The sequence below is a fragment of the Parasteatoda tepidariorum genome, chromosome 12 (genome assembly GCF_982258835.1).
Source record: "Parasteatoda tepidariorum strain Cologne lab strain chromosome 12, Ptep-v5.0, whole genome shotgun sequence".
In the NCBI taxonomy this organism is placed as follows: Eukaryota; Metazoa; Arthropoda; class Arachnida; order Araneae; family Theridiidae; genus Parasteatoda; species Parasteatoda tepidariorum.
Window position 1 is genome coordinate 21,153,620 of NC_141766.1, and position 22,549 is coordinate 21,176,168.

General features: G+C 27.5%; 1 protein-coding gene across 2 annotated transcripts; it reads left to right on the forward strand.

Annotated features, from left to right (window-relative positions):
* The first annotated feature begins 1,741 nt into the window (after positions 1–1,741).
* Positions 1,742–21,674, forward strand: LOC107440223 (uncharacterized). Of its 2 annotated transcripts, none has more exons than XM_087156153.1 (9): positions 1,742–1,817; positions 7,459–7,535; positions 7,659–7,795; positions 10,915–10,967; positions 12,034–12,094; positions 14,029–14,114; positions 15,722–15,969; positions 18,675–18,838; positions 20,567–21,674. In XM_087156153.1, exons 2-9 carry the CDS (start codon positions 7,499–7,501, stop codon positions 20,609–20,611), a joined length of 831 nt encoding a protein of 276 aa, XP_087012279.1. In that variant the 5' UTR covers positions 1,742–1,817; positions 7,459–7,498; the 3' UTR covers positions 20,612–21,674. The 2 variants fall into 2 exon arrangements, with proteins under 2 accessions (XP_087012279.1, XP_087012278.1); XM_087156152.1 differs by having other exon boundaries at positions 1,768–1,913.
* Positions 21,675–22,549: the final 875 nt, after the last annotated feature.

Consider the following 22,549-nt stretch of genomic DNA (forward strand, 5'->3'; position numbering starts at 1 on the left):
CTGTAGTAAGCAGTTGCAAACTTTCTAACAGGAACTAGAGCAGGTATTGAGCTCGAGATAGTTATGTTTACATTTATATTGAAAATATCATCCAATCTTAGAAGTTTCATTTTTGTACTTAAATTTACACATAATTTTACCGTTCTAGAGCGTTTTCTGTAGTGAGCCTTAAATAAATTTAAAAAAAACTAACATCACAGCATTTAATTTTGCTATTGGCGATCGCAATGCTTAAATACGACTTCTGGGGAAAGACCAGTTTCATGCCTTTGGATCTTCTCCCTTCCCTCTCCTTTTTTCAGTTGAATAGGAATGTACTACGATATTTTCCTTTCCTTTAATATTTTTCCTTTTTATTTATTGCAAAATTTTAATTATTCCTGAATATTTTTCCTTTTTATTTATTGCAAATATTTTCTAAAATTTTCGTGATGCTTTTGTTTAGAACTATGTTTAATGTAGTTTTCAGTTTCATATAGTTTTCCAGCTTAAAAGATTTTAATCTATATGAAAATCAAGAGAGAAACTAACGAATTCCTTCCTCTATGACTCTCCACGCGCTAATGGGGAAAGCATGCGATGTGTTGCCATAGGTAGAGAATTCTTCTCTACGCCATCTGCAGCCCATTTCGATCGCCAATACGTGTGTAAAATATTGGCGTTAGATACTTTTTGTGTAGCATCAAGCATTATAACAAACCAGTGGAGTTGTCCATATTCGACTTCTATTAAAGCAAAACTAATTAAGCTGAATTCAAAATGAAGGGACGTGTTATACTGTAAACTAACTAACTAACTCCCTGGCATTACAGTCCATATTGGATCATGGCCTCACTATAAATTTTTCTCCAAAATCGCCTGTCTCCAGCTCTTTGTTTTCCACCTCGTCTAACCATCTCTTGGCCAGCTTTCCTCTTTTCCTTTGGCCCTGCCACCGCCCCTTGTATATCTTCTTAGTGCCTGTGTTTTCCTCCATTCTCTCAAGGTCTCCTAGCCATTGAATTATCTTTGTTTTTACATAATTGATTATATTTTCCTTCAAATAGTCTTGCAATTTCAAAATTGCATCGCCTTCTCCATAGATCACCCTCTTTGACAGGTCCAAAAATAGTCTAAGAATTTTTCTTTCCCAGGTAATCAGCATTTTTTCTTGTTTCTGCTTGGAGTCCATGTCTCTGATCCATAGAGAACGGTTGGTCTGATTATAATTTTATAAACCTGAAGCTTTATTTTCTTCATTATTACTTTTGATGTTAGCAATCCCTTAAGTACAAATTTCCAACATTTAGTGTTTGGGTAATCTCTGGCATAATATCATTGTTTTCATATCATTGTTATCTGGCATAATATCATATCCGTTCCCTTACAATCCATCATCGTGTATTTGGTCGTATTAATATTTATTTCTAAAACAAAAAGACTAGCTTCTTTAGTTAAATCTTTAAAAAGGTCAACAAGTGCATTTTTACTTCTTGCTATCAATATTACATCATCGGTGAAAGCACGGACTTGTTTTGTTCTATTAAAAATAGTACCACCTCTATTTGATACTATGTTATACTGTAAACACTACAAGTATATTTATTTGTTAGCCCGCTTTTTCAAAGTTAGACGTAAAAATAAATCGGAAGTAGTAGTCTGAAAGTGTTACGACGAAGTCCGAAAGTGTTAATAGTAATCGTTAGCGCCATCTGTGTTTTGTTATAGTGACAAAGTAACCATTAATTCCATTGAGCAAAAAGAAAGAGTCAAAAGCGGATGAATTCTATTGTAAACAAACTTTCTTTAAAAAATAAAAGATTTTCATTAGATCAGCCGTAAATTTTCTTTTTTTAGAAATTAGTGGGATGTTTAATGAATATATTCATAACTAGTATTTCATTTTTTATTGTTGATTCTCAGTTTTAAATAAAGTATGTATCTACGCTTAATTGATATATTCTGATTCTCAAAATAGTAGATGAAATATATGTTATGAAAAATAGCATTACTTATGTATTGTGATTTATTAATTACCAATGTTAGTTAAAATATTTTATGTGCTAAGACACAACTTTCCAGCAAAAATCGTTAAATATTTGCCAATGCACAAAATTGCTATTATGTGAAAAAACAAGTCAGAGAAGCACATTAGCTTCAAGTGGTTTAGTTTGAGGATAATTGAACTTTATTGGCTAGGGCTTTAGATTTTACAAATTTTTTTTTAGTGGAAGATGCTTTTTTAACATTTATTTAGGATTCTTCTTTTTAGCCATGTTCATATTATGTCTTCAACTTAAAATTTCCATTAAAAGATAAGCACATTTATAAACAATGGATTGATTGAACTAAAATTTTAGTTTTAATTTAGAAGATATTTTTTAAAATCTTTTTTAATTTGTTTATTATTTTGATAATTTTTGTAAATCTTTATTAGATCTGAAAATGATTTAGGAGTTCTCAAAGAAATCTTAGCTTTTATGCAACAAATCCTTATTTCTTATAACTGCAGTGTTAACCAGTCTCTTTTCAAAAATGGAATTGAAGTATTTTCCATATTTTATGAGCTAAACTCTTTAATTTTGGTAGAATTAAATTCGTTGGTATCACTTGAAAAAGAATTGGAAAGTAATGACAAAATGAATGACTTAAACAATCTTAATAGGGCAGGAAAAAATGATGTTCTCGCCCATAAATGAAGAGGAAAAGTTAGGAGCAAAATAAAGAGATGTTTAAAAGTTTTAAGGAACCTCTTCACTTATGTAACAAATTTTGTTTCCTGATAATTTTGGTATTTTATTAACTGTTAACAATTGTTATAAAATGTTTTGTGGACAAGCCACTTAGCTAAGTTAAACGTATAAATGACTGTTTCCATTATACTTCAGAAGTGGTATTCTCAAAGGTAAACAAAGAAAATGCATAAGAAAAACAGCCCAGAAAAAAAGGAATGGACTACAAAGCATTAAAAAAACTCATGACAAAAAATTTGATGTTTATTGCCTTAATTATTGATATAAATTAAAATATATTACAAATTATATATATACAGGGTGCGTAGCATTAAAGGTGCTCCTTTCATTGGATGTTTTTAAAAAGTGCTTAATTTTCCCTTTACCCTGTTGATTTTCACGTATTATGCAAAAAGACACTTTTCATATTGTTATATTCAATGTTTTCACAATTAATTCAACCCCAATCCATTTCGGTGTACCATCTGTCCTTTATCGTATGAAAACGCCATTCGTTTTATGATTCAAAATTTCATGATTTTTGACAATTGTCAAAAACTATGCCTGGAAAACTAACAAAATTAAAGTTTTTTTTTAACATGACGGTTAAATCCGGATCAATTGTCAAAAACTTGCCAACCCTGCCTAATTATATATTTTTTTTGAAGGTGCTTAAAAATATTTTCGAGTGCTTGAAAAGTGATTATTTTTTGTCGAAAAATTTGGCTATGCACCCTGATATACATATTTAATTCTTTTCATTTTATCAATTTATATATATATTTATTTAATTAATATATATTTAATATAATAAATATTTCGAAGTAAATTTATATACAAGGATTAATGTGAACATTTCATGCTCTTATGAACTTAAAAAATTTATTAATACCAATAATTGGTATTATGGTATAATTTGATAAAAATAATGTTCTTTAGGTAAGTGTTTTTTTTCTTTCTCAATTGTATATTATAATGAAATTATCCTTTTTGTAAATATTTTCATCTTATAAGATTGACAGCCTGGCTAATTGATTCATAATGTTCACATTAATCCTAACTATTTTAAGCAGGGTTGGCTTTTTGCCGGCAGAAACTGATTTTTGCCATGCCAGTGGCAGAAACTGGTTATAACCGGTAAAAACTGGCAGAAACTAAAAAAACTTCTATATTAGTTCTAGTAATTGCTTAATGACATTTTGTTTAAGTAAACTGAAAAATTTAACTCCATGTAACTGTAACAAACTTTTTAATTCATTGTTTGTAAATATATATTATTTTGTTTACATTAAATATAAAGAGTGCATTATATCAAATATTTATATAAAATAAAGAATAAAGTAATGTAATAATGAATATAAATACTAGATTTTAGTTTATTATATTAAACTCTGAAATGCAGTAATTATTATCATTTAACTCTTAACATTACTGAATAGAGCTATTTTCAAATAGTTTTTTTCTTTTCAAGACATAATTTGCATGGCAACAGTCCAATTATTATAACAGTAACAGTTTTAATCTTTTGTTTTTCAATTTTCTCATTCGTGCATAGCAAATTGAGAAATTGTTCAGGTTTAGAAACTGCATCAAAACTTGTCTTTTGTTATAGATAACTGCAGAGTGCAAACAATGTAATATTTGAATTTGAATGGTGATAATTTTGTAAATAAATTGTACTTTGTTTAACATTTAATTGTTTTTTCAATGAATTATCCATTGTATGTCAATCTCAGTACTTACTTTTATGTCATTTTCTGAGTTTCTGCCCTGCAAGTTTTAACCGGTTTCTACCTGTGGTTTTAACCACCTCGGCAGAAACTTGCCAACCTTAATTGTAAGAGGTACATAATAAAAAAATATGACATTTTAAAATTTCTTGTAATCACACATTAAATTAATGCTTGCATATAAATTATTTTTTTTAAAAAAAGAACTAGTTACATTTGAGTAAATGTTTTGTAACATCAAAGCTGGGCCTGAATGGAATGAGTTTTTTTAATTGATTTACTTTTTAAAGAGAACACATCACTGTTTTGTGTGTCTGTTTTGCATTGCGATCTTAAAGAGACCGTTTTTCCCCGTATTTATTCTGAAGATAAGTTTTTATAAAATATTTCTAACAATGAATCAATTATAATTCAGATATATCAGATATAACTAAGAAATTGTTGTTTAAATAAAATACTTATGCATAGTTTTTGTTGTTTGTCGAAATGTGGAGGGCGTTTCCCCTTTAGCTTTTAGAGAGGGAATGGGCAAGGCACCCCTGTTTCTGTTGAAGTTTTTTCTTTTATTTCGAATGAAACAGAGGTAATGAAATATTAAATGATTTAAAGAATAATTTTGAAAGCTAAAATGTTAACAGCTTTTTTATTCCCCATATAGGGTTTTGATCATTTCAAACAATTACAGCACTTGTTTTCTGTAATGGTTAGTCATAGTTTGATAGAGTTATAAATTTTTATCATTGAAATATTTATATCTATCTTTTTATGATCTAAATACTTAGTTTTTGACAAGGATTCTAAAATATATGTATTAGTTTACAGCTGTATATATGAAATACTTAGTATAAATTCGTAAAAAAAGTGTATGCATTCAAATCAAGGTTTGATTTAAATTCATTTAATTTCAATTTTTTTTAAAATTATTGACTTAAACTAAATGGTTGTTTTTTGAAAATAAATCATTTATCTATATCTAAAAACTTACCTAGCATATTAAAAGTGATCACTTATATTTTTATTGATTTTCATAGTTTTAAAATTTATTTTAAGTAGAATGTTTTAAGCTTCAATCAACAAATTTATAATAGTACTTGGTGAACTCAGTTTTATTAATTTCTTCCAATTGACATTTTAAACTTTAATTGTTTGACTCTTTTTATATCTATTTTGTTTAGCTTAACTGAAACTATTGAGGCTTTTTATTGTTTTGGTGTATTTCTTTGGTGCCTCTTGATACATATTTTTACTCCCAAAAAGTGAGATTTTTAAGTTTTTTACTGGCATAAAAGCTTTTACCTCCCCACTGTGTGTTTCTGGAGTTTCATACTGTATTTTAGAAGAAAAACTATGAATCTAAAGATCTTACAACATCAATCTTCATATTTTATGTAATTTAATAATTAATAATATTTTATAGTTTCTTTTTGAGACTTCAAAATTTTCAGATCTCTAAATTATTCTTCTTGTACTTCTCATTTTCTCTCCTGAGTAATTCTTTTCTTAGTTCTTTGTATAATTCTTCAGCATTTTTTGTGTGATGGTTTTGAATTGTTGCTGAGCTTTATTTTTATTGAGATTGCCTTCCAAATATTAAGCGTCAAACCAATCCTTATCCTTTTTTGATACATAAAAGAGCTTTTTTAGTCTTTCCACAATTATCTATTTCAGTGAGTTCAATCTGTTCTCCTCTCTTCAGTATTCTTGCGTGCATTCTCTCTCTTAATTTAAATTTATTATTATCCATTATTTACATTGGTTTACTCAATTCTTGCAAATTTGTTGATTTAAATGCATCATATTTTTTTATTATCTTATTTATATAGTCTATATCTAAGCACCCAGTGGGCTGAGTCTGCATTTGCTCATCTGTAACTAAGCCATCAAGTTGTTCTTGTATCTAAGATCTACCAGTTGTTGTTGTTAATTTACGTCGCACTAGAGCTGCACAATGGGCTATTGGCGACGGTTTGGGAAACATCCCGGAGGATGATCCGAAGACATGCCATCACAATTTTGATCCTCTGCGGAGGGGTACTTGGTCAATTTGATTTGTGGTATTTCTGTCTGGTGATTTCCAAGTTGTTTTATATGTCTTTATTTTAAAACATGGTACCTGGGTCTTCCAACCATAAGGTTTGGTTGGATACATATGCAAAATTCAACCTCTTTCCATTATCATCAATTTCATCATGTATACTAATATTCTCTGCTGGTCAGTCTCAGGTAACCTGTGTTCTCAATTTTTGCATTGAGTTTCCAATTTTCATTTTTATGTCACTGCCATGGATTTTTAGGCATGGATTTACAAGAATAAGCAAAATATGCACTTTTTTTTGAATAAACAAATATTTTAATTTTTAGACAGATTCAGATTTTGGTCCACTAATACATCAAGTGTAGCTACAATGTAGAAAATATAGTCTAATAGATCTGTCAAATTGCAATCAAAAATTAGATCCTTTTTATATATTTTTTTAAAAACTTTTTTGCTATATGTTGGGAACTAAAATTTAAGAACTATCAACTAAAAAAATTCAAACTATTATAAAGAAAAGCTGCTGTTTCACTTTGGGCCTATATCTTAATGATGATCGTCTTAACAATAAATCTTATTTTGATTTTAATAATCTTAACAATAAATCTTATTTACCTCTGACTTTTTGTTTAAGTATAACTGAAAAAATTATTTGATAGTGAAAGGTTCAGACTTAAACTAAATTTAGTGTCGCAACAGCCCATCAAGAGCAGGGCTTACTGTTGCTATCCCAATTTTCTTGACCTTAGGTTGTGGGCTACCAGAGTAGATGCTCCGATTAGATGGTTAGCCAAACCTGGAACCCCCAGTGTTTTGCCCCAAGCATGTTTGGTATTAATTTTATTGTCCCACTGATGTAAGGAAAGGCTGAAACTTGCCCGGCCTCAGAAATTCAGCCTCAGAGCTGCAGTACGGAAAGGGGCATGAAGTGCTACTAGATTATATAACTACCAGACTTATATACTAGCTTTTGTATTTTCAGAGTTACATTGAAAACAGTATGAGTTTGCAGAGAAAAATGCATGAAGTGTTTAAAGTCTACTATTCTAAAACAACTAAGTAAGTATTTATAAATTAAATTTACATTTAATTTGCATATTTATTAGTTTTCCTTTTGTGAGATCATCATTTTTTATAAATTACAATAAAAGTGACTCATAACTGCATTTGCTTTCATAATAGTGACTCTTAACTTATCAATTACTTGTGAAAGTATGGAGAGGCCTTATTTGAACAAACCAGTTTTACATAATAAATATTGTTTGAGTAATAAAAAAATGAATGATCATAGAATAGAGGAAAAAGCAAATGAAATGTTGGTAAGTTTTTCCAGTTATTGAAAATGGGTTAATGTTGGAGAATGTGTTTGAGATGACTGGCATGCTACAAATAAATGAAAAGCTTGAATTTTTAACCAAAAACACAGTAATAAATAAATTGTTGATAAACTTCGGCTATTGTTAAGAATGACTATTTGTGATGAGTATGTTAGAGATAACTGGCATGTCAGAGCTTATAAAAAAAACATACTAGAACTAACATTTTTATTGGAAAACACTTGACATAAAATGTTGGCAGTTTCTTCCCTTCAGAAGAATGACTAATATTGATTTACTTGACTAGTATTTACGTGCATGATCTTATTAAAAGACATTATAGAAATATGATTTTCTTTGTCTGCATGTTTTTCCATTCTTGAATGGTTTTCTGAATGGCATGTATAATTAATGATAAATTGAGCTATATTTTTTTCAGAAAATTGAAAACCTGTTTTTTTTTATTTAAAAATTATTTGCCATAAAAACTTTTTATGTGATATTTTCACTTTTATTTTAATTAAATAAAAGATTGATTGGATTTCTTTTGAAGAGTTTTTGTTTTCTATCTTTTACCACTCTTTAAAGGAAATAATTTGCAAAGTTCTTATTTATCTCGACTTGGAAGAAATCTAGAAATAAAATATATGCAGTGAAACGAGTTGTGCAAGTAATAAAGTTAATATAGATTATTAATATAATATATTAATAATTGATATATAGATATATTTAATTATAATATTATAGATTATTTATATTATAGATATTATTATATGTTTAAGAAATAAACTGTAATACATGGGAAATTATTGTGTGAAAATGATTACAAACAAGTGCTTTTTATTTCTAGGAATATGTTCTTTTTTTTATGGAATAAGTTTTTTTTTTTTCTGGTAGTCACTTTCTTTAGTATATTTATTTATAATAAAATTTTCAATATGAAAAGGTAAAGACAGTTTGAAAAAGTTATTTAAGTTTATTAGTCATTGGATAATTTAGTTTGAAGAAACTGTTGCACTTAATATTATATTCAAAACTTGTCTGTCTTGGTTGATTTTTTAAAAATTTCTTAGTAAAAGAAAAAAATTGAATAAATGAACAATTAAACTCTTGCTCTTACTTATAGTATTCAAAGTATATTTATAGTATTATGCTTATAGTATTCAAAGCCTTGCCAACCTTGGTTGAATTCGGGTTAAACTTCTTAGTATTTTAAAACTTCAAGGGAGAAAAAAAATTGGACATTATTGAAACTATAAATGTAAGTGTATCAGTTTAAATGTAGTTTTTATTTAGTTATTTTTTTATTATACTTGTGAAGTTACTTACAAAGTTAGAATTAAGGAATAATTATGTTCATAATATTGCATTTTAAACCTGTAATATAGCTTACTCCCAGATAACAAAATAGGTAAGTACTTTATTTTTGTCGCTCTAGAGCAACACAATTAAACAACAAAGGATGAAGTAACGTTTATTAACAAGATACAGAAAATCAAAGAAACACAGACTGCCACCTAGTGTCATTAAAAAGAAAAATCTTTGTAGCATCATTTAATAATACACTCCCCTACTGCAAAAAGGGTTTTACTTTTTGAAACATAATAACTGTAACAATAACATATCCATCAATATAAATTTTTAAATAAACTTTTTTTTTCCAAAGAAAATTTTAACTTATCCACTAACAGCTTTTGTTAAGAAATCAGAAATATTGTCATTAGTATTATGATAAACTGTCTTTAAAATTTTATCATTAATCATATCTCTAACAAAATAACATTTTAAATTTGCATATCTAGTTTTATTTGATTTACCATTATTTAACCAATCAATGGATGCTTGACTATCAAAATAAGCTTCAGTTGAAACTTTAATGAAATTTTTACCATTAATTTCACTTAACATATTTATAATCTATATTAATTCTCTTGCTGTTTCAACAATAGCAAATAGTGCTGCTTCACATGTTGAGAGTCTAATAATTCTTTGTTTTCTGCTTTTCCACAAGATCAGAGGAATATCTAACTACACACCCTGAAAAGGATTTACTTCCTTAACCATTTCTCCAGCTTGCATTTTCTCTACAGTTTAAAAGTATTTATCATAAAACAAAATTTTCCCTTTTGAACCGTTTAAACATTTAAAAACTTTTTAGCCAAAATGTAATGCCTTTTTTCAGGACATTTATTAAATTGTGATAAATAACTAGTTATGAATGAAATATCTGGACTGTTAGCTAAATATAAAAGTTCACCTATAATTTCCTGATAATCTGTTTGATTGACTAAATCATCTAGGATTAAAACATCTATCCTCACCTTATATGTAGGAAGATTGGTTTTCTTACATTTTTCTAGGTCATATTTGTTTATTAATGATTCAATATACTGAGTTGGGGATAAATAATTCCGCTTTTATGATTTAAAACTTACCTAGAAAATTTAGAATTTTCATTATTTTCATTTAAATCAAATGGTTGCTTAAGTTTAAAGAATATATCCTCACATAATTTAGAATTATTAGAATATATTGCTAAGTGATCAACACACATACAAATAGCAAAAAAATCAATTTTGTCAGTTTTAGTCAATACACAATTATTAGATACAAGTTGGTTGAAGTTAATCTTTTTAAGATCTGAAGTTAATCTGAAGTTGGTTGAAGTTAATCTGAAGTTAATCTTTTATAGTTCATTTTTTAATTTGATATGCCAATTTCTACCAGACTAAGGTAGACCATATATGCTACAATTTAATTTACTAACTTTGTTCTAACCATACTTTTCTTCATATCCAGGTGGAATTTCCATTTATAGAGTTTCTTCAATATCTCCATAGAAATAAGTTCTAATATCAAAAACTTGGACACACATAAATCAAATTTTGCAGATAATGATATTGATAACCTAAATAATTCTATGTTTACAACAGGGGAATATAATTCTGAATAATCTACATTTTTAATTTGATTATATCCTACTGCAACCAATTAAGCCTTTAATTTTTTTTGTCATTTACATTTGTGTAGTATTAAATGATGCGACAAATGCAATTTTTTTCTGGAGGAGGGAGTAGAATGTTGTTTGTTTATGCTTATACTTTTTGTGTTTCTTTCTCTAGGATACATCTAAAAATGAATGCTTTCAAACTGTTGAGAGAAAATTTCCACACAAGTGAGTTATGCAAAAATAATTTTATTAATAACTTTAAAGTCAAATGAGTTAAAAGCTATTGGTTTATAATCAATAGCAAAATTTTTTATTCACTTTTTTTTTGTCTAAACTTTTTAGTGTTCAGCTTATATTATAATTGATATTTTACTATAAATAAACGAAATAATAATTAAAATTATTACATTGTATTCTGAATCTTCACTGATACATTACTTTCCTATAAGTAAAATATTGGATACAGCTGTGCTAGGTTTTAAACACATTTTTTTCTTTTCTACTTCTAGATGAGTGATTTTTCCCCCTGTTTCTGTATGAGATAATTTTATGTTTTTCTGTAATCAAAAATAATGTAACATATTCTCCAGAAAATGTAACATTTGTGTCTCTTATCTTTACTCAATTTTATTTTCCTTTTTAAAAAAAATATTTCAGCATTCAAAGTATACATTTGAAAAGCAATAAATTTATTATATTATAAATATTATGACTGGCAGCTTAATTTGAATGTGTAAGATGTCACTTCTGTCATTCAGTTAGTCAAAGTAAATTTTCAATCTAAATACATAGGGCAATAAATATATATTATTTATATTTTTGTAGCTATATATTAAGGTTACAAGAAATGCATAATAATTTACCTTTTACCCTTTTTATATTGTTATAACTCCTTAGAAAAATTTTGTCTCTTAGTTAACTTGTTGCTACTATCTCTTAATATAAATATTATTAAATTGGCTGTTAAATGGGAACATATTCAAACCAAATAGTAATAAATTATTATGATTCTGTATTCTTCATATGCATAACAAAAGTATTTTATTTCCAATATATTCTTCTCATATATTTCCAAGAGTTAAGTTTTGAGGTTTAAATTTCTCAGATTATAGAATTTTTAATAAATTTTTAAATATTTCCATTTTAAAAACCAGTATGTGTGTACCAGCTGTATCCTATTAATCAGTGTATATGTATAAATAATTAAATGCTTGAAATATATTATGTGTTTTTTTATGTGTGCATTTTTCATATATTATAATAAACTGCATTGATTTTATTATTATTACAGACTAAAATCTATCAATAATCTTTCTTCACCAAATAATAAAAGCAAGAAATTTTCAAGCAAAGTAAGTGACTTTTAAAACTTATTATCTTTGTTACCTTCAATTTTTATTTCTTAAGAAAAGTTTGATACTTTTACACTTTTTCTATTTTTTAAAAAAAATATTTATTTTGATCAAAAAATATTTTGTAGAATTGTACACAACTGCTATGGTAATTTCCACCTGAACTAGAACAGTCTATCACTTATGTAAGAACTTGTAAAAAATTAAGCAATTTAAAAACAGATCTATGAAACTTGGTATCTATTCTTGATAGTTTTGCTAATGCTTTAGGAATCATATTCAATATAATTGGTAGAGTTATTGTGAAATCTGGCAAGTGGGGACATTCTCTAGTGCAAGGATGCTTAAATTGGGTTCCATAGAGATTTTGCTAGGGTTGCAGAAAAAATCTAAATTTTCAGTGCATGAGGGAAATGAATTGCTGTAAACTTTATAACGATTTAATATATTTGAAAATTTGCCTGATCAACTTAATTATTCTAAGCTTCCTATAATTTATAGCCAACCTACAAATTAATTTTACTTTGAATAAACTTTACACAAATTAATTTACTTTACTTTTATAACATGAATGTCAAAACATGATACATTAAAATTTCTGTTTTTATATAGATTTATTTTATTTATGTACATGAAGAAAATGAACTTGAAAAATATTTCTACTTAAATGTAAATAAAGAAAATATGGATCTGCTAAATTGCTTTTTTGTTTGATATTTTTAAAAAATGTATAATACAGGGGTCGCATTCCCCCTGAAATTCATAAAATTCCCAAAACTATGTGCAAACCCTAAAAATCTAATAAAATTTTGTTGGTGTTCCTAAAAAATTAGAGTTAAAGGCTAAATATAAATATAAAAGCAATAATCTAAAATATAAGAATTTAACTACATTAATTAAAACTGTTTTAATTTTGCCACATGGGAATTCTGATCCTGAGAGAGGTTTTTCAATAAATAAAGCAATGCTTAATGTGAGTCACCATAAGAATACTATTATGTCTCTTAGACTAATCAAAGATACCATTCAAAATTATGGAGGAGTGTTGAAGATCACCACAACACTATTGAGGGCAGTAAAAGAATCTCACAAATCATATCAAGAATATATTAGAAAAATGATCATGATTAATTTGTTTTTCTCTAACTTCTTATATAAATTGCTAATTTTAAATCTAATAATATCACACAATAGTTTTTCTTAATAAAGTAAGGTAAAGGGTAATAATAAAGTTTTGATTAAGAAGGTAAAAATTAAATAAAAATCCAAGTTGGTGTTAATTTATTTTTTTCTCTTGATTTATTCTCTCTTTTGCCTGTTCCTGAATTATGCACTTAATTTCTGATAGGTAATATGTAAAGTTGAAATTTCATTTTTACACTTTAGAGATTTTATTCTTGACTTAATAAATTTCAGAGCTTTATTTTATGGCTTGCAATTATTTATGATGTGTGTGGATAAATTGTAATAATCTTCTGTTATGTAATAAACTACCGTGTGATCTGTTTTTATCCTACCAAAATCATATATTGCCCTTAAAATTTACCTAAAATTTTTGAAAAAAGATAATACAAAAATATTTTAATCAAAATTTATATTCTTTATGATGTGACACACAGTCCCTTGAAATTAAAATGTTAAAAAAAAAAGTCAAAATTACAAAGAAATTAGGACTTTGCAAGTAAAAAAATGTCTCAGGCTTCTTGATCTTACCTGTAGCGAAATTTTACCAAAAATCAGAAATTAGTTCTTGTCCAAAAAAATAGACTCAAAGCAAAATACTTGAATGAATTAAATAGTTCAAAAAATTCCAATTCTTTTTTACTGTCAATTATTATGCAAAACTTAAGAATTTTTATTTAATTTTGCTTCTCAATGGATTTAAAAAGGAAATATGATTGTGCTTACTTCATTCAAAATTTTTTCATTTTTAGATTCCTGTTCTTAAAACATCACAGTTCAATAAGAATGAAAAAAATGCCCAACTTGTTTTTGACTCATCCATATCTGCTGCTGATCGGTACGATCAACTAATTTATATCTTCATGTATTTACTATAAAGCATTTAATTTTCTAAAAAAACATAAAAAGTTTTGTATTTTATATTTTATACTATCATAAAAATATTTGAAGGTAAGCAGTGTTTTTGAACAAAAGAGGTGGACAGAGAGAACATTTTTGAAGTGTGGCTTACGAAAGCATTCTACATATATGCACTAAAATTCTTTTATTGTAACATGAAGTTCAAAGTGTTTTAAGCAATGATGGGTGGTATTTAAAATGCTTATGTAGTGTATCTGCCAGTACAAAAATACAATTCCAATTCACTAGTATATGACGTGTTAACTCGATTCTATGTTAGTGTACCTTTTCATAGATGAAGGTTGACATTATCGAAAACAACTCTTCCCACATTGGTGACATTCGAACGTGATGTGAACATGCCTACCTTGACAGAAACTCTCACTTCGAAATGAGCATGCCGATCTTGAAAGTAACGCCCATTTCAATTTGAATATGCCTACTTCGATGGATGGTCCACATTGAACAGTTGATTTGTTGCGGTACCTTTTCATAGATGATGGTTGACATGGTCATTTAATATTATCCCCACACTTATATTTAATGATTAATTTGGTTTTTTGCTTTAATAAAGTCCAAGTACTTTTTTTTTAATTTTGTGTTACTGGATGTGAGTAATTCAACTTCTTGCTAATATATTGCTGACTCTTTACTATTACTAACAATAACTGTATATTGAAATTAGGAAATATAAAATTTCTTAAAGATATGAAAAGAAACCTTTCATTCTATCAATTTTTTATGAAATATTTTTAATGTATAGTTGTTCTAAAGTATTTGGTTAATTGTCAAATTACTTGGTCTAGTTGTGCAGAAATTTCCCTACGTATACTGCTAAATTTTTACCAAAATTTTCTTCCGTATTTTAACTTTAAATCATATTAGAAAAAATGGCTTCCTATGCTGAAAAGTAAATAGATATTCCACAAACTCATTTTCAGATACAGGCTGGTTTCTTTTCCACTTAGCAAGCTGTTGTTTATTGATATCATTCAATGGATAATCTCTGCTTGGAAAGAACAGTTTAAAACTAAAAGTTCAAACAGTTTAAAACTAACTAAATTTCAAGTATGACGACAATCAACATGTGAAATATGCTTTTTATTTGCATTTTATTTCATTTCTAAATATTCAATAATTATTTATGATTTAAGCATAGATGGTTCTTCAAGTATTTTCAATCCATTAGCTTTCAATGCATTCAACTTTGCATTAATTTTATGAGAATTTTATGTTTTACTATGAACTGCTGAATATTATATCTTTTCTCTATTATATTATGTAAAATTCTATATTTGTAGTTAAAGGTTTGTTTTATAACTCAAAGCTTTCATATAACTAAAATACTGTTCACTATTCAGTAGTAAATGCACTCTTTGTAGCCTTTCTCTGTTCTGAAACAAATCGTTCAGAAAATATTAGCACATATGGAACGTTAGATTCAATTAATCTAGAATTCAATTAAACAATTTTGTAAATCTTATGATTTAATTATATATTACTCTTTGTGTTACATGGTGCATTTTTTATCTTTTAATGTTTTAGGAGACAAAAATTTCAGCAGAGTCGTCAACGTCTTACTCCTCCTCAATGTAACATTTTAAACAAACAAGCCAATTTACAACCTTTGGAATTCTACAAAAATATTCCTCCATGCTATTATACTAATTACTTTAACCAAGTTGACAAAATCATGCTTCCCTCTATGTATGTTTGCAAAGATGTCTTACCTCCAATAAAGAATCCTTCTTCAACTGAAATGGAGAAAAATAGCTATGTGCCAAAGAAAAAAAGTGAGAGCAAAGTGATGTTAATTATTTAATACACTAAGAATTAGGATTAAAATATTTGTTCTAACTAGGTACTTATATGGTTGCAGTTACAACATATACGCATTAATATTGTACAACTATGAATATTTTATCATTGGTTAAATGTTTCTCTTTTTTGCATTTATAAGAAATATATTTTAAGATATTTTCCCTTTTAAACTTACCCAAAGCATTTTTTCATTAATAAATACCTTGGAGTATTTCTGTTTACAACTAAAAGAAATAGTAGTTTAGTTATATAAAATGAATAATAGTTCGGTTACTTCAATTATATGAGCTATACTATGTATGTTTACAAAGATTGTTCAGTTGTATGAACTATTAGGAAAATGCTTTAATCGTTCAGATACTTTTTTACAAAATGTATTCTATCTATAATGCATTCCAATTCAGTTGTCAAATAGTAATGATCTATTTTGGCAAAGATATGAAATAGTCAATTTTTCTTTATTCTAGATCAGAAAAAGTACAGATAAAAAATATCTGGTTGATTTGATTAAAATTTTGTATGTTATGACAATATTATTCTAAACAGTATGGATTTTAGGATCATGCAAGTTTATGAGCTCTTTGAGTGCATAGTCAATCAAGACATCGCTCAAACCTCTGGTGGAGAGCTAGGGAACTTTCCTGAAAACAACAAATGACAAAACAACAGTTGTATACATAACAAGATGCACTTTAAATCTGTCGTGGTTGAAAGTCCTCTCATTGATTAAAGTGTGGATGCTTGCAGAGAAGGGTACCAAATCAGGTGCTTTACATGTCATCTGATCAAGGTCAAAATTCCATAGCATTTCTACCATAGCTGTTAAAAGATTAAGCTCTAAAAATAACCATGGCTGGGTGATGTGTGCGTGTGGAAATCTAAAGTAGTAACTGCCCCTAAAGGGATAAGACCCCTTGAATTAACAATATAAGTGTTGCAATATCAAAAAGGAGCACTCAATTGTATTTTTCTAAATTTGGGGGTTGTAATATTACCAAAAAGAGTGTGCAGTCTTAAATGTTTAATGGATTTAAAGAAAGTTGTAATAAAGTAATTTTTTTCCTTAAGATTAATTTAACCTCCCATAACTTTTAAAAATGTTAACAAATTTGTAAAAAATTTTTTAAGCTGTAGATGTGAAAATTTTACTGTACATTGACTAGTTGATTCATATTTCTTGTATGTTTTTTCTTAGCATATTGTTTCTTGCCTATTTGGATTTTCTTTTTTGCTTTTTAGTCAGCCATATGTTATTCTAAAACATGTTAAATGTCTTTTGATTTTTAATATATAACTATTGTTTCACATCTTAGTTTTAATGTACAACACAGGAAAGTTGAGTTAAGGGATATTTTATTTTGCACTATTTAGTTCAATTACTAGGTTTTTGTCTAAAAAGCATAATCCTACCTACAATTTTTGCTATTGTTAAGAAGGATGCAGCAAAAGTTTTATTTTTTATCTAAGCAAAACTTGAGCACTTAACACATGCTAGACGATTGTACAATACAAAGATCTGTTAAGAAATTCCTAAAGTATGTTGATTTGAAAATGCGTTTCAGTTATTCAAATCTGTAATTGATTCTAAAATAGGTAATAGTTTATTTAAAGTTAAAGCAAATATTTTTAACTACTGATTATTTATAACTCTTTTACATTCTCGTTGAAATCATATGCAATTTTTCAGAAAATATTTAACATCTTCTTTTGATAAATAACTGGTTACCATTAGTTATAATTGCATTAGAAATTTTTTATTGTTAACTTCAATAAATATGGCATGGGGTCATTAAAGTTTAAATTACGAGTTCTGAAATATATGTAAAATTTTTTTGGTGATTTATCTACCCTAAAACATTGCTATTATATCCTTGGATAGCACAAAATTTTCAATATCACAAAAAGTCCTAAATTCCTTAAGCATTTGTAATTCTGGTAATAGAAAAAAGCTCTAATAGCTGAGCTGAATACATTTCTTGGTATCCTTAGATTTACGAAAAAATTTTTGATCGCCAAAGATGTCTCCACTCAATTTTTAAAGAATTTAAATGATTTTCTTGAACTTTATTTCTTAGACTTTTTTTAAAAATAATTTTCTGAACCATTTCTTAAAGCGAGATTTCCATGTTTGTGAGATTTCCAAGTTGCCTAAACTGTCAATTTCTAAAAACATATAAGATATGATTGCAGCCTGCTTGGGCTGTCCATATGATAGTCCAAAACTTTCTATTTTAATGAATTTTAAAGAAAGATATACTCAATGAAGAATTGCATACTGTAGATAAAAAATTTGCAAGAAGTATTGATTGGGATGAATCAAGAATATTATATGAGGTCACAGCATGAGGCAATGCATCAAAAAGGAAGATGGCAGAATTGAAAAATAAAACAGAGATCTAAATGCAAATGAAGAAGAAAAAATAGTATCATCGTTAAAAGTTACTACTTTTTTAAGTAAATACATGTTACATTCATGTTGGCATTTCAGCTCTTATTGTTTTTATACTGACATTTTAAAATATTATGGTTTTTGATATTTTAAATTTTTGATGCCTCTCTCAACTGATGATCTCTCAACTTTCATCCCTCCACTTTGAGTTCATGATGCTGTGGTTAATATGTTTTTTTTAACCTTAAATTATTTTTTTTCATTAGTGATTTGAAATCATTCTTTTAGCTTTACTAGGAGAAATAACTCATTTTCCTGCACTCTGTGATATCTTTCCAAAGCCAATAAAAAGAAGTAACATCAGTTCAGTTCCACGTTTACCATCAATATTTCCTCCTCCCAATGCTCCACCACCAAGCATTTCAAATTCTCTGGAGAAAGAGGAGCATAAAGTAAGTTACTCAAATTTTATTTTATGTATGGTAAAACTTCCGTTAAGCGGACATTCTTGGGATCAAAAAAATTGTCTGTTTACGGGAAGGGTACCCTAATAACGAAGTTTAACACCGTAAACTGTTTTTAGAATATTTTCAAAGATATAGAAATAATTATATAATCTAGAATAACTATCAACAAGGATATTTATTCAAGCTTTGAAAGAGATAAAAAGGAATATATGCAGAAGTTTGATAAAAATACATAATTCTAGATGTAGCTACAGATAAATTAATATAATTTTCCTATTAGCATAGACACTCAAGTTAGACATATGATACTGAATAGGAGCTTTCAGTCCTCAGTCGGTTTCAATTGTTAGGTTTACATCCCCTTACACCTACCTATCATTTGATAGGGAATGTGGTTAATACCTTCTTGAAAGTAAACCTCCCACGATTTACAGAAAAATAAGCAATGCATACCTGTAAATTATGAGGACTTATTGAGTTGATTATTCACAATTGATCATCTATCAAGTGTCTGAATAAATGTTTCATTTATATGAACACGGCAAAGATTATGCTTCTGTTCTCTTTTCTACCCCAGCTGTGTTAAATACAGTCTTTAAATTGATAAGAAAATTAAAGAAATGTTCAATGAGGAAGAAGCATTGAAAGCATTTAAGATGTCATTTCAACTTGAGGGATCTCATAACCTGTGTGGTTCAGATGCAACAATCAAAAGATGCTGCTGTCCAAATTATTTCTGGAGAGCAGTATTATTTTCTCTCCTTTCTTTACAAAGATAAGGCAAGGTGACAGGAGAAAGATTGATTCTTCCATAGGGAAATAGCGTAACAATATTTTTAGTTATGGAAAAGGTAAAAAATTTACATGCTTCAAAAATGGTGAAAAGTTGCATTTTTTTTTTTTTTTTTTAAATTTAGAAAAGGTAGTCTCCGATTTGAAGAGATAGAAAATAGCGTTTCAGGGCCAAAAGGACTGTCCTTGTCCGGTTACGGGAGTGTCCGCTTTGCGGAGAATGTACATAATGGTTTATTCATAGAAGATTCCTGGGGACTTAGAAGTATGTCCATATTGAGAGGCGTCCGTTTTGCGGGAGTGTCCATAACAGGAGGCTTCACTGTATATGTATTATTTAAGTCTTTTACATTTTCCCTTAACAACAAATTTCTAAGAAAGTTTTCTTGCTGAATTTAACTAAAAAAAACTTTTCATTGAGAATCATATGTCCAAATTAAAATGATCTCAGTTGATTTTAAAAAGATATTACAAAAGGTGTGTCATTGATTTTTATTAATGCAAGGTTTTTAAAAAGATTTCTATGCTTATTTTCCATTCTTTATGTCATATAAGTAAATACCTTTTTCCTCGCAATATATGTGGTTATTAATTCTGAAAAAATAAAACTGATTGCAGTTTTAAACAGATCTATTATCTATGTATATCTTGTTTTCAGCTGGAATAAAAGGTTTTTTATTAAATATCCTGAAATATTTGCATCATTTTTTTAATGATAAAGCTGTAACAGTTGTTTTAAAATGCTTATTTTATATTAAAGTTATCTACCTTTTTTTTTTACCATTGACAGTAAAATAACAGTCTTTAAAAATATTTTAGTATCCCAAGAAATTTTGTTAGATTTTCTTACTACATTTAATAAGAGTTTTACTCATCTTGTTATTTGTTATGACTATTGTAATGTATTTATATTTATTTCAGTTAAAGAAATATGCTGATGGAAATCAAGCAAAAAGTTATTCATAAGGCGATGGAATGAAATATTTCTTTGTTTTGGAGACATGACCAGTTTGTGGTTTCAGGAATTTATTCTTTTACTAGAACATCATCTATTTAACAGAATTCATGTTTTGTATTTAATTTTCTAAGGAATTGATTGTAGTACAAAAGACTAATTTGTAGTTTTTAAAAATCGAAGTTTAAGTTATATACTGTCTTTTAATGCGAACATTAGTGTTGTACCTTGCAGCACTTTCTGCTACAGATTTTTTTTCCTCTGCTGAATGTAACTGTTCACCTGACTAAAAAAGTTTGTAAAATATACCTTATATGTTTTTCTAAGTATTATTATTATTATTTTTTTTTTGTAAACTCATACTTCTATACATTTAAGGAAAATGTTTTTTAAGGCAAGGAATTTTGTTGTATTTTGAATCACAATTTGTTGCATTTTGGACTATTTGAGATTACACCATGGATAACATTCATTTTGAGTGCTCATGTTCAAATTTTGTTAATTGATTGAGGCTAAACATTCATGGAACTAAAACTTCTTTTTAGGAATTCATTCTTATTAAATCTGTTTTCATTTAAAAAGAATATTCCTATTTCCTAAAATTATTTAACAATGCTTGACAGTGACAGTTGCGAAAACTTTGATAAAGGCTTTACGTATTATATTTTATGCAATATCATTTACTTATATAAAAATAATTGAAGATTTAGCTAATCTCAATAACATAATTTAGGGTATCTTTAAGGCATAATTATTTTAAACCTTTTATCAATTGTCGTAATTATTACAATAATTTATTTATTTATAGTAATTAAATAGCCATGCGTTTTAAAAATTAGTCAGAAAAAAGATATATGAATCAAAAATAATAAAACAATCAAGTAAATAAAATAATAATTAAAATGAAAATATATGAATAAATAAAAATTACACCCATAGAAACAGTTCAGTCTTTGTTATATATAACAAATATTGTGTATTATATGTTATTGTGTATTTTATGTTATTGTACATATAAATTTTAAATTGTTAACTTATTGCTAAAATTGAAATAAATATATTGCCTACAGTCCATCCTTGCTTTATAAATATTTTATATTTCTGCCATGTACATTTTCGCACTGCAATTTGTTTTTATTTTTATCACAAGTAGATGTGAAAAATATATGATTTCATATGGAATTTTCTTTTTGTTCAATTCAATGCATGCACGGCTGGGAAAATTCACTTGGGGTGAAACTTGGTATATCGGTTTCTTACCTTACGAGAAATCACCTTTTAAAATGACAAAGCACGCTACTCGACAGTCAATTCCAAGAAAAACGCTAATGAAAATTTCAGCATGCTTTATATCCTAGTTAAATCTTTACTTCCATAACACACAGTGATCTAGTATAAGGGAACCTGCTTAACAAAGTGAAGAATCATGCAGGGGACATTTCCTCCTCCATCTTTTTCAATGATAATTTTTTGTTTGCAAACAGTATTAGTTTTATTTTATTTATTGTTTTTTTTAATTATTAGATATTACTTGATGCTTAAATTAGAGTATTTTTAAAAAAATATCTTTTAGATTTAAAATAGTATTAATTTCAATATAAATTAACTTATTTGTGTTAAATATTACTTGTCATTTAAACTATATGAATAATTAAATCTTTCAAATGAAGGATATTCCTTCCTTCCTCACTGGCTCGACAGCCCAGGATGGGCCTTGGCCTTCTCCAGTAGTTTTTTCCAAGCTGTCCTTCTTTTGGCAATGGACTTCCAATTCTTTATTTTTAATATAGATAAATCTTTCTCCAGGGTATCTAGCCATCTGAGATTTGGCCTGCCCCTTCTACGTGTTCCTGTCGGCCGGGCATCAAAAATCTTTTTCACAATACGGTCTTCTTCCATTCTTACTAAGTGGCCTGCCCATTTTATCTTTTGGACCTTAATGAATCTTA

Excerpts from the sequence above, each read along its gene's own strand:
- LOC107440223 (XM_087156153.1), top strand. The coding sequence starts at position 7,499 with ATGAAGTGTTTAAAGTCTACTATTCTAAAACAACTAA. Across the intron at positions 7,796-10,914 it reads AAAAAGCAAATGAAATGTTG|GATACATCTAAAAATGAATG; the intron begins GTAAGTTTTTCC and ends TTCTTTCTCTAG. Across the intron at positions 12,095-14,028 it reads GCAAGAAATTTTCAAGCAAA|ATTCCTGTTCTTAAAACATC; the intron begins GTAAGTGACTTT and ends TTTCATTTTTAG.